Source organism: Anarrhichthys ocellatus, unplaced genomic scaffold (assembly GCF_004355925.1).
Source record: "Anarrhichthys ocellatus isolate YVR2014 unplaced genomic scaffold, GSC_Weel_1.0 scaffold52, whole genome shotgun sequence".
NCBI classification, from domain to species: domain Eukaryota; kingdom Metazoa; phylum Chordata; class Actinopteri; order Perciformes; family Anarhichadidae; genus Anarrhichthys; species Anarrhichthys ocellatus.
This window is the reverse complement of record NW_022280082.1, coordinates 979,255-991,992: the sequence shown is the minus strand read 5'-3', so window position 1 is coordinate 991,992 and position 12,738 is coordinate 979,255. Positions and strand designations below refer to the sequence as shown.

Here is a 12,738-nt window from a genome sequence, read left to right as displayed (position 1 = left end):
ACACACACACACACACACACACACACACACACACACACACACACACAAGGCCTCAGGTACATCAATAAAGATGAAAACAACAAATGCTCAAATGGTGTGTGCATTCAAGGGGGCAGACGCCAGCTGAAGCTCAGGCGTCACATCACCTTATTTATAACATCGCTGACACCTGGCAAATACCACAACACGGCGTGAGTACGCACATGTACACCGCTCCTCTGTCTCACTTTGTCAATCAGTCTTCAACCAAACACACATTCATTCTCCAATCTGTGAACAAACTGCACTTACACACGCAAAACAACTCCATCTACAAACAATAGGCCCCGTGCAAAGCTACATACCTGTGTGAGCACAGAGCAAGGTGGCGGTTTAAACCTTGATGTAGGAAACGTAAAGAAAATGAGGGAACAGAAAGAAAGGGATAAGAGAAAACACACAGAGAAAGCATGGACAGGAGGGGTGGGAAGTGGGACAGGGGGATGAGCAGTATCTCTTTCTTCTGCAGAGAAAAGAGGACAGAGGTAGTCACGCTTCGTTAGAGACGGATAAAGACCCCGCAGGAAGGGGACAGCAGAGGGCAGGGAGACACACACAGGGTATGGGGAGAGACGCGTGGCCATCACACACACACAATCCCACTCTCAAACACACACACACACACACACACACACACAATCTGACAATGCATTCAGAAATGTTTGAAAGTCTTTTTATCTGTGCATGATCGATGTGGGTGATTACCAACAGTTTGGTGATTTGACAACAAATACTTTGAAATATGATTTTGTTTTTTCTATTGCTCGATTTTTGCAACAAGTTGATGAAGTGCCTTGATTTATCAGGGATTTCCTTTTTGCTTGATTAGCAAAAAAAAAAAAAGACTCAATTGATTTTCCAGAAAGGGACGTATAGGACCCTATGTCAATATTGTCCAACCCTACTAATAGCAATACCACTACTAATATCTGTGGAAGCTGACAACAGATGATATTGTACATCAACATTAAACACCATGACAATTCGATCATTTGTAAGCCCTAAACATGTTAACGTGTCCCTCAGCATTGTGTTCTGTGATAACCTCATCTTGCCTTTACGTGTTTGAATGAAGAAATGATACAGAACTGATACGGAAAACTTGTACTGATTGCAAGTACAAACCAACCAACTATCAGCTGACATATCAGTCGAACACAAGCATGTACGTGGGTCACATAAGGAAAGACTCCTCCTCACCTCCCGTAGCTCCAGCCTCTGGGCCACTGCCTCCAGGCATTCCTGTCCTGTACTCTCCACTGACAGAGTGCATTCAATCACATTGCTGTCCAGCAGGCGAATCCGTGTCACAAAGTAGTTCTTGCTCAGGACGTTGTAGCGCCGTGTGCGCCGCAGCTTCAGCCGGAAGGGCATGGCTGGCAGGAAGTCACAGCTGAGTCAAAGGGTCAAAAGTCACTTTGCAGCAAGCAAGCAGAGAGAGAGAGAGAGAGAGAGATAGAGAGATAGAGAGATAGAGAGAGAAAGAGAGAGGGCGGGATGGGCAGGCTCTATGACCTGGCCGCTGCCCTCCTCACTCTTGCGCGACGCCAGCCGCACCACCGGGTGGAAAGATGCACCCTGGCAAGGCTCTGGCCCATTCCCAAAGATGTCCGGAGGGGAGGAGGAGGACGATGAGGAAGAAGAGGATGAACGGATGCTGCAAGGAGAGACGACAAAGAGATGGATTAGTCAACTAGAAACTTGAAAAATATCTACTGACAGTTTTTTGTAGTCTCTTTAAACTTTCATGTATGAGCCGACAGGAAAGCCGAAACTACATGTTGCTCTCATCAGTAAACATCCCTCCTTATCAAACCTTCCAACATCATATTTTCCACCTACCTCCCATAAACAACAGACACGAAAAAAAAAAAACAGACAAGCCTGGCAGAATCACCGGCGAAAACAGCATCAGCAGTGGTGCCACACTGTTAGCAGAGGCAGGAATCACACGGTAGCAGACAGCTTTATCCTATAGTTATGGCAGCTGCTCTCTCTCTCTCTCTCCAGCCCCATGAGGCCCAGCGTCGGGCAAAGCTGGGAGACAGAGGCAGAGATGTAAGGCTATGGATGAATGGACATCAAACAGCCGAGCGCAGACATCCATCTGAACCCGGCAGCTGGCTTTGAGGAACTAATGGAGCTCCTAAGTCTCATATCTGCCTGTGTGGGAGGCCTTTCCTTTCCTTTTTATCTCCCCTCTACTTCTCTCTGCCCGACAGACAACAGCACAGTGCCAGACATTGAAGCGTACAGGGTTGTAGTGTGTAGGATCACACGCATGCGGTGGTGGCACAGATGCTTTCACAGACGCACTGTTTGTTAGCCACTGCCACAAAACAGAAAATGCCAATTTATGTTGTCAATAAGAAACTCGTAAAACTGTTAATTACTCCAACAAAAGTTCAACATTATGAGGAAAGCAAACCAACACACACACACACACACACACACACACACACACACACACACACTGCGGTTTTAAGGTTGAGACAGGTCTTTGGGGAACACTTTGAACACATCTCTGGGTTAGACATCAGTTCTTAACTTTCAAGTCTTTGACGAGGACATAGCTTTGAAGTAAAGCACACACAAACACAAGTATATTTACTATATTTATATAGTCACATTTCTCGTATACCGTATATATATATATATATATATATATATATATATATATATATAGAGTACGCAACACTGAGGCAAACCACAAAAACATTTCTCCCAGGATAAAACCTGAGCCCCCGAGGAATAATGCTGATGTTGTCAATGGAAATTAATTGAGATTGCTAAAAGCGGTGTCATTTTAAGGGTGGTGGCCACTTTGTAGCCTTGTTAGACCGGAACTACTATACACCACAGAACCAAAAGGAAAAACAACAACCTCTTCTCCATAACAAAAACCGGCAAACCATTATAAAAACATCAGGAAAGTGCATGAAAATGAATTGAATGAATGCAAGAGAGGGAAAAAAACACACAAACAGAAAGATGAAAAGACCAAAATACAGCACGACAATGCTCCAGTGATCAGGAGAGGAGAAAAAGGGGGGAGGAGTAGAGAGGGAGAAGGAGGAGGAGTAAAGATGGAGTGGTGGATGTGTTGCTTCTTGTCCCGGGCTTCAGCAATGTGCTGTTGATAGTCAGCTTGGACTCCGGCCCAGATTCCTCTCTGCCCTGACTGGAAAAACAGAGCACACCTGACGCAAGTATGCACCACAAGGAGGGAAAGTGTGTGTGTGTGTGTGTGTGTGTGTGTGTGTGTGTGTGTGTGTGTGTGTGTGTGTGTGTGTGGGGTGTGTGTGTGTGTGATAAGGCTGAGTGAGCGGGAGAGAAAAGACACAAGCGAGTGAGTCTTGAATGAAAAGGCTACAAACTGCTGACTTACAGCCGTGTTGTTTGGTTCCATTTGAATCACACTCGTCTTTTGAAACAGCCGAGCCCCTTTGGAAGCCGTAACACATTCCTTACTCCTGAATTCATCAGACAGATCACTGTAAGTGGCATCATCTTGGTTTTTTTTTTATTGGGCGTTCATGCCAACACACACACACACACACACACACACACACACACACACAGCAAGCCACAGCAAGTGAATAATTGGGCTACAATGGGTGAGTGAAATAACTTTAGGATATGTGATCCCACTCGCCACCTGACCCAGACGACAGCCCCTCTGGCCCTCCCCTCGAGCTCGGGCTTAGGGGAAGTGACATCACAGGTTGGCGGTAAAACCTCCTAAAAATGCCTCAACAAATGTTCCCAAGCACACAGGCCCTGCAAGATCACTGTCAACAAGCCTACAGACGCAGATAAACACACAGGGACACAAATAAAGATGCATACTTTCACTGTGTAGTGTACAAACATAGACATGCACGAACAGAGCACACCACAAACACACACAGAATCACAAACACACACACACACACACACACACACACACACACACACACACCAGGTTCGTCAGAGGTTAGCCAAAGGACCAGACAGCAGTTAGTGCAACTCTAAACTAGTAATCAGTGACATGGTTGGAAGTGTGTGGTTGAGTAAAACCAGACAGACAGACAGACAATAGCTGAGGACCGAACCCACTCCTCGACACAACAAAAAAAAACGCTGCCTCAACGCCGCTACAGCGCAAGAGCAACATTCTCTCCCGACCTTCGTGTTTATTTCCAGCGTGCAAAAACGGCGTACACGTATATGAATTTGCACATTGTAATTTTGTGGCATTGAGAAAACGAGAGGGAAAACTGAGGGAAGAGGGTTGTTTTTCTTTTTCAGGAAAGCAAGCTTTGGCTAAATATATATGAAACCATTCCCATCTTTTGTTGCGTTTCTTCTTTATCCCCTCTAGACTAGTGTGGTCAGGGGCATAAAGGTGAAAATAAAAAAGGACAGAAGATGTTTTTTACTGTGTATGCTTTAACCACATTACCACAAGTATATCATTTCTTTAGCACTGTTTGCAGACACTTGTGCGAAGACTGGATTTCAAAAGTTGACTCTGTCAAATAAACTTGTAAATAAATAAGTAGTTTCCAGAATGTTCTAATTAGTTTAGTTGCTGAAGTGTCCTTTGGCGGACACAAAGAGGGGTCAATCATCATAGATGATAGTTGTTTACATGCTGACTGACCATTGGCTAAACCCAAAAAAACCAATTGTCCAATCAATGGTTAGCAACTGTAACAGCAGGGCAGACCTGTCAAACTTTGGATTCCTGCACATGCCATAGCGGTCTGCATTGTTTTATAGTAACACCAATATAGCGTTTAAAGAGTTCCAGAGGTAGTCTTTTCTTTATCCCTAAACCAAAACAAGAGCAAAAAGCGCAAAGAAACGATTAAACTGTATGTTCATCTGTGCTTACATAAGCTGCAGCCATTAGCATGTCCAGTAGGAAGTAACACCAGGTCACTACCAACAGTAGTATGTAGGCGTTACGTTCTGGGCCAAGGAGCACAACATTAACTACCTGGGTTTACAAAATTAGTTTGTTGGGTTACAGGTTACCTTTTAAAAAAGTCCTATTCACGACTAGCACATGTGTAGAAGCAGCTCCTGGATGCTAATATAGCGTTAGCAGCTCTGTCCTGCTTTTTTTTGGGGGGGGGGGCTTGGGGAAGTTTAACCTCCAGTCAGCTCAGCCAACATTACACAACATGCTTGTAGCCATCAAGTGAATGTTAAAGGCCCATTTTATTCTCTTTATTCTCGGTTGGAAACATTTAAACAGTCCGTGAGGGATTATGTTTGCAACCAATTAATGGAGCTAATGTTAGCTTAATTAACCAGCTAACCACAGTTGATAGAATCCACCAGCAACAGAATCCTGCTTTTGTCCACCTCTGTCTGACATAATAGGTTTCATAGTTTCCAAAATGACAAAGACATAAATTGGTAACTCTTCCCCAGTTGTTGTTGTGAACTGCGCGCTGTGCTGTGCGGGAACCGAGAGCTTGACAGGTGTTGCAACAGTGACTAATGGGAACTGGGTTTAACAGTCAGTTGAAGTTATGAGTTGACAGCTGACAGAAGATGGATATAAAATCAGGTAAATAACTATGTTGACACAGGTTTCACCCTCAGGGTGTGATGTTTTGCAGCCAGTCATCTTTCTGCTGAAGTCAGGTGCGGATTCAGCACTCATGGGAGAATTAACCAAAACCAAAACAACTGTGGCAAACAACCAGAGATGCAGCATTACGCAAGAAACCGACTGCAAGACCACAGAAAATCACCTAAAAGTTGACTTAAATAATGACTTTAAACCTTCACAAAGACTAAATACAATTCCCAGGCATCTGCACAGTAACAGAGCTGCTGGTCTGGGTGCTCCGTCTCTCTCAGGGCAGCCCGTCTGTCACTTTGCTCCATTCACGTCCACACAATGGCGGGAACAAAACAGCACTTTGTCGCCTACTGCTAAGACCATTAGACGCAGTCCGCCAAGAGCTGAGGACGCAAGTGTAGCGTGTGTAACTCAATCAATCGGATCTCTGATGCTTGTCTCTGTCTGAAATAGCAACACCACCCTCTGTCCTCCTCCCCTCCTGTTACACATGAGCGCTGTAGCAAAACAAAGGGGTTAAGTGCTTCACAGCTCGTAACTTTACTCTTCCTCCAGCGGACCCTTTTTTACTGTTCGGTCTACGAGCTTAAACCAGGCCTGGATCACATAGTAGGAGTTCCAATCGAAAGATAATTTAAAGTTAATGTGCTCAGGAGGCTTTTTCTGACAAATGATATTGATATTTAATGAAGTATCACAGACAGCCTAGAAAATCAGCAAATATTGACATTTGAGAGTGTGGAAGTAGTACCTTTTGGGCTTTTTCTGCTTTAAGAGATGACTTAAAAATCAATATAGTTGCCATTCTACATTAATCATTTAGAACATAAAATGTTGAAACTAGTGAAGAGTACATTATTAAATTGCTTTTCATATCCGACTTAAAAAATATCCAAAACCTACAGATTTTCAATTATATAAATCAGAGCAAATTCTCACAATTTAAAAGCAGGAACTAGAGAATGTTTGGCTTTTTTAAATTTGTATTAATGACTTAAAGATCAATCCAAAATAACAATTATTGTTGATTAACTGTTAATTGACTAACAGTGTCAAATCAGAGAATCTGCAGTCACACAGACGAATCCTAACGAGACTATTTTTTCTACTGCATGTCCCGTGTGTGTGTCTAAGAACTTAATTGTTGTATTGTCATATCTGGTGACCAACCAGAGCCAGAACATAAGAAAACATCTTCTCCGAAACAGACAGATTTGGTCTCATGTTTCCCCCCAAAAAAAATCTTCTTAGGACTTTGATCCTCTTTTGCCCCACTGGCTTACCGTGGAGCTAAGACGAGCTCACTGGAGAGATGTTTTGGGGTAATAAGGCTGTGAAGTCTGCACACATTCCTGGATACATACAGCCGAAGTCTGTCTGAGAAACAGCAGATACTGGGAGCTGACCCTGGATCAGACTTGACCTGACTGAACCTTGCTGCCCAATCCACTGGGCAGTAAAACACAAACTGTGTAATCTTTTCCTTAATGAGAAAAGACCCAAACAGTAGATGAACATGCCTCCGCTGTACATAGCAATCGTTCTCCCAGCATGCCTCAGGGGCAGAAGGACACTCCATCTGGGCGCTCTGTTATCTGACACTCTGGCCATGCATGTGTGTGTGTGTACTTTCATTCTTTAAAAAACACACAGAAGACTATGCCTTTACGTTTCCTCGACTTAAAAGGAATGAACTTAGATTTTCCATTATATACTTTATGCTTGCTTCCACACAGTCCTGCACACACACACACACGACGTACTGTCTGTCACACACAAACATTAGCAGCTGCAAACAGATGGTGGAGCCAGGCGGTCAGACAGTGTGTTTCTAACAAGCGCATCTGTTTCCTCACTTTCCAGCTCTCTTATTTTCCTCTGTCTCTCTCTCTCGCTCCATCTCTGAGACAAAGACACAACCAAACACACACACGCATGCACACGTTCTCTCTACTACATGAGAGCAGAGCGACGGTTACAAACACACAGCGCAGAGTGTTCGCACAGAGGTGACATCCAGACAGTGAAGGAGCCTTGTCTGTAGCTTGACACAGTCGCTCTCACTCACACACACACGCGCACACACACACACACACACGCTCTCCTTCACTGTCTCCCCATCCATCTCCATCACACACACACACACACACCTGCACAGATCAAGGGGTTAAACTGGGGGTAGAAATCATCAAAGCCTCACTTAAAATTTTAAGCAAAACTCACATATATTTCAATCTTTTGAATTCATTAAGCAGCTGAGTTAACAGACATTTCACACTGTGAATATCTGCTACCATCAAACAATGCAACATCAAGTCCTATTTGAAAATGGCATGCATTTAGGATTGTTCTGAAAACATACACGATAGCTTGGCCTGAAATCCTGATTCAAGGCCCATGTGCTTTGTATGTTGCATATTCCTTGTACCCTCCTGTGCAAAAAGAGGCATCTCTTCACATTTTGGTACCCGACTGAGTGTTGAGGAAGATGGAGTTCAAACATTTTTGCAAAAACTGAAGGTCTTACATTGGGGATGCAACGATCCAGCTTTTCAGGCCTGATAGCAGTACCTGTACTTTCTTACAAATGCAACAGTTGATGGACAGAGTTATTATGAGTGTAGACAGAAGTAGGAGACATGAGGGTGTGCAATGACAAAATCACTACAAATCTAAAAAGATGCCGCTTTATTTAATCTGCTCCAGTCTCCATAAAAAAGGTGAATGATGCGATTTTTTTTTAACATTATTGATAGTGAATGTGTCCGACAGCATGCACACCCATAAATATCATTGTAGAAAAGGAACTGCAGGAATATAATAGAAATATGTGTTGTCGTGCTGCATCACTGTGCCAGTTGACAGTAACAGATAGGGAATGCCCCACGTTTCAGGCCGGCGTAGCCATCTAAACACTGTCACTAGAACATGAAGAGGGAGAGGATCAAAGAGGGATACAGCTTCACACAGTGGTTGGTTTTCCAAACCAACGATGACATAGCGCTGCCGACTCATCCTGTGGCAGTGAAAACTGGGAGATTGATGACATGGAAGGCAAGGAGAGTTTGGAGATATGATTGAGAGAAAGAGTGCAGTGAGTGTCCCAACACCCGGTTGAGAAAATAAAGGCTCAAGATAAGCGAGGATATGTGGAACGGGGCATGAAGGGGAGAAGAAGTGCACCAGCGGTGTTTCTCAGGCTCTTATCGTGTTGGTACAGTTGGTCAGGACGAGAGGGTGGGTGGGGGGGGGGGGGCTGAAGGGAGGATGGAGCGAGGGAGTGACGGAGAGCGGGGCTGATAGCGGAGGCTCTCTCCACCTCAACAACAGAAACACAGGACCATCAACCGTCGGGCCACCGCGTCTGTTCCAGCCAAACCGCGGTGCTGTTCACATTTTCCATGCCCCCTCCCCTCCTGGGAACCACATCACACTCACACAACCATACGCACAAACTCCAGACACACACGCTCAATCACCAAAAAGCCACCGAGTGTTTTCTCACAGCTGAACCCAGAGGCACCAACACTAACAGGGGACCTCAACGGCAGGGAGTTTACAGGCCTGTGAAAGCAGCAACAGTTTGCTACTGCTTACATCCGGCTGTATACAACACACATAATGGCCGTGAGGGAAGGAGAAACTCGCACGTTTTTAAACTGGAGATCAAATGGAAAATGTCTCTGCTTGATGCTCTATTTGGAGAAAAGAGAAGTGGGCTCAATCGCATACACACTTCCTCACAAAATACTCAAAAGTCATCGGAGAGCGAGGGCTCTGACCTTGTTTTAAGGGGGCGGGGCCAGCAGTGATTGACTAGCACCTGGAAGGTGCCTATGGTGGAGTGTGGGAGAGTTGGGCAAGTCGCGGCATGCCGTCTGCTCTGTTGTTGTCAGCCGGGCTGCCAGAGAGCACAGCACTTACACAACTCTGACAAAAGCATCTCGGCAAGTCTCGATACACTCAATAAACACACACACACAAGTTGCTGATTACAGTCACAGACATTAACCCAGTTTGCACATTATTGTGTTTGACATTGTTTCATGTTATTAGTGTGACTTTTTTATGAATATGTTTTTAAATACCGCTTTTCCTAAAACTGAGATTAATATATTGTTTATATGAATGGCTATTTGTTTTATGATTAGACAACTGACATGCCAATCATGAGGAATAATTGCATTAACGGCTGCAACTCATGGCATTAGCAATTAATGTGTTGATTATAAAATGTCAGAAAAAGGTGAAAAATGCCCGTCACAATATCCTACAGCCAAAGCTGACGTCTTAAAGTTGCTTGTTTGGGGCGAACAACAGTCAAAAAACTGAAATATATTTAATTTACAATGATGAAAATAGGAAACCCTTACATTGGAGAAGCTAGAACCACCACATTTTGGGCAATTTAGCTTTATCTAAAGATTAAATAATCCATTTCTGTGAAATCTGAATTAGTATGTGCTTATTATTAATTGAGAAAACGTCACTGTGTATAATAAACTCAATACAGGATTTCATCCCGCTATTCAATTGAAAAACGATCAATTATCATAATACATTATCACCTTGTCCATATTAACGGGATAGAATTAGGGTTTAGGATGATATAATTATGACAAATCTATAACAATAAACGGTTTGCAAAAGTTGCCTTTCATCATTTCAAAAACCTTTCAATAACCACGATATGACTTTGAAGGAATCCTGTACATTGCTTGGCCTTCAGTTAAACTGCTACGACAATAACAACAAAAACAAAAACCTTTCTCCCTCCCTCTCTTCCTGACCAAAATGAAAGGTATGTTTGCTCCACAAATGGCCTCATGACCACTGGCTACACAAACAATAGCCACTTTTCCTTTTATATGCAGGCTTGCATTATGCAGTAAACACTTGTTATAATCTTACCATGCTGCACATAAACAAAACATGCCTTCGGGATGTTTTCAAATAAGACAGAACAGGAGGTGGACGGCAACATTCCTTTGTGGGAGGAATTAAAAACATATATTAGATGTTTAACCCGCTCGTCCTCTTAAACAAGCCTCACAGTGAGGTGAGGAGAAGCATGGATGAAGGCGGAACATACAACTCTGACTTTTGGTTCTTTAAATTCTCCACCAGTGTTTTAAAAGTGGTGTGTACTCCCAAGCCACTTGCTCTGGCACCATATAATTTACACAGCATGCCTTTGAGCTTATAAAGACAGCCAGATGTGTATGTATATATGTGTGTGTGTGTGTGTGTGTGTGTGTACGGCCTACGCCTCCTGCAGCTATGCTATATTTGCCTTTACATAACTCTCCTCTTTTCTTTTTTTACAGTAATGGATGGTAGTCCAAGCTGCATGTCCAAACACATCTTTTTAACATACTCTCACACAAACATTTATGCTCAGTGCGCACACAGGGTGTGAGCAGGGCAAACAAAAGTGATAATGACATCATCACCAGGCTCATTTAACCCATCACGTAAAAAACCATAAGTCACCTCTGAGACACACGCGTGTGCACCGCTTCAGTCTCTTGTTCCTACCTGAGCGACCCATGCATCGTCCACTCAAAAGGTCAACAAGCTTCTGTTGATGCAGGTTGTTTTCAGTGTACACTAGTAGTAGTAGTAGTAGTAGTAGTAGTAGTAGTAGTAGTAGGATGTAGATCATCCAGGTGGTGTAAACTTTGCCCGGCATGTGCGCATTTGCCTCCCCAAGGGATGTCCAAACTGGATCCTAAGGGGAGGGTCCTGCAGAGGGCTCCATAAAGTACCTTTAAGTGTATCAATACAACTTCGGGAGGCCTAAACTGAATGTTTTAGGCTGTTCTGAATGGAGGTGGAATTTCACGCTGTCACCTGCAGGTTGTTTAGTTCTTCAGTTACCTCAGTCCGCATCCTATCTAGAGGAGGATCGGGGGCCCGGTCTGTATTTTAATGTATGTTTATCTGGAGGAGGACGGGGGGGGGGTTAGCATGAGAATATTTGTGATCCCCTGTCTGCCCTACGTGGCCCAGCCATTTGGCCTACATTTGCTCGTTGAGGCTTAAGAAAAAATTAGTTTTCCCCTACTCCAAGAATGTTTCGAGGTTTTGGAAACAACCAAAAGCATAACACACTTCTCTCCCGGAGGAGATTTTTTATTCTTTATGCAACAAGACAACTCACCCTTAATCCTGCGCTACATGCCGTTTTCTGCTCCCCCCCCCGCTGGAGAAACTCCTCTTTGCTCGAAGGCGTTGAAGCTCACAGCGAACAGAGAATATTCCACATGTCGTTTTGTTGTTCGGAGTACGGTCCCAATGTAGAAGAACGGAATCTCAAAAGAAACTCTTGAATCATACGAGCGCAACAAAGTCGCAAACTCACTCCTGTCACTGCTTTGACTCCCACGTTTTGTTTTAGTCCGTTTTCTTTGTTTTTTTTCGCGGAGCACAAAAGTCCTGAAAAAAACCAGTTAGAAAAAGTTCTTTAACTCGGCCGTGGATGGCTACGACGTGGTCTTCTTCTCGCGTATATGGACTTTGGTATGTTTATAGTAGTGGTCCCTGTAGCCCAATGGAGGAGTTCAGGACAGGGGGAGAGAGTACCACACGCTGCATTCAAGAGCAGCAGGAAATATTGGAATCTGGAGTCTCCGTGTAAGGAGGCGTAAAGCAATGGTTCGGGACCCTCTTGGAGGGTCGCATAAGAAACCCCAAGGAGCCACAAGAGGATAAAGGATAGTAAGGAAGAAAATACATATTTCTGAATGTATTGGATTTTCATACTTTTCTTTTGCTTCATTGGTAATTAATGGATATTTTTTTGGCTTTTCCTACAAATTAGCCTCAGGAAAAGGGCTAAGATAAGGAAATTCCCATGAGGCTGCACAACCGGGGAGACCGTGTGCCAAGTTTTGTTTTAAGACAAGCCAACAGAGCTGGAGACACTTGTGTGCGATTTGATGTGTAAGAGGAGTTGATGGTGAAAGTCATTAATTACACAGAAACTTCCGTCAAAGTCATTTGGCATTTTGGGAAATAGCCTTCTAATTTGTACACTTTGTTTACTAAGGTTAATAATTATCTGGCTTTACAGGTGCTGGTACTTTGATTTTGTTTATATTGATAGAACCAGATTA

General features: G+C 43.7%; 1 protein-coding gene across 2 annotated transcripts in view; it reads right to left on the bottom strand.

The window, feature by feature from the left end:
- LOC116395996 (tyrosine-protein phosphatase non-receptor type 14) overlaps positions 1–12,176 on the bottom strand; it is a 35,929-nt gene extending 23,753 nt beyond the window's left edge. For both annotated transcript variants that reach the window (XM_031870301.1, XM_031870302.1), the window contains exons 1-2: positions 11,784–12,176; positions 1,240–1,696 (exon numbers count right to left, since the gene is read on the bottom strand). In XM_031870301.1, the coding sequence (XP_031726161.1) occupies positions 1,240–1,413 (174 nt within the window). In that variant the 5' untranslated portion in view covers positions 1,414–1,696; positions 11,784–12,176. The remainder of the gene's footprint in view (positions 1–1,239; positions 1,697–11,783) is intronic.
- Positions 12,177–12,738: the final 562 nt, after the last annotated feature.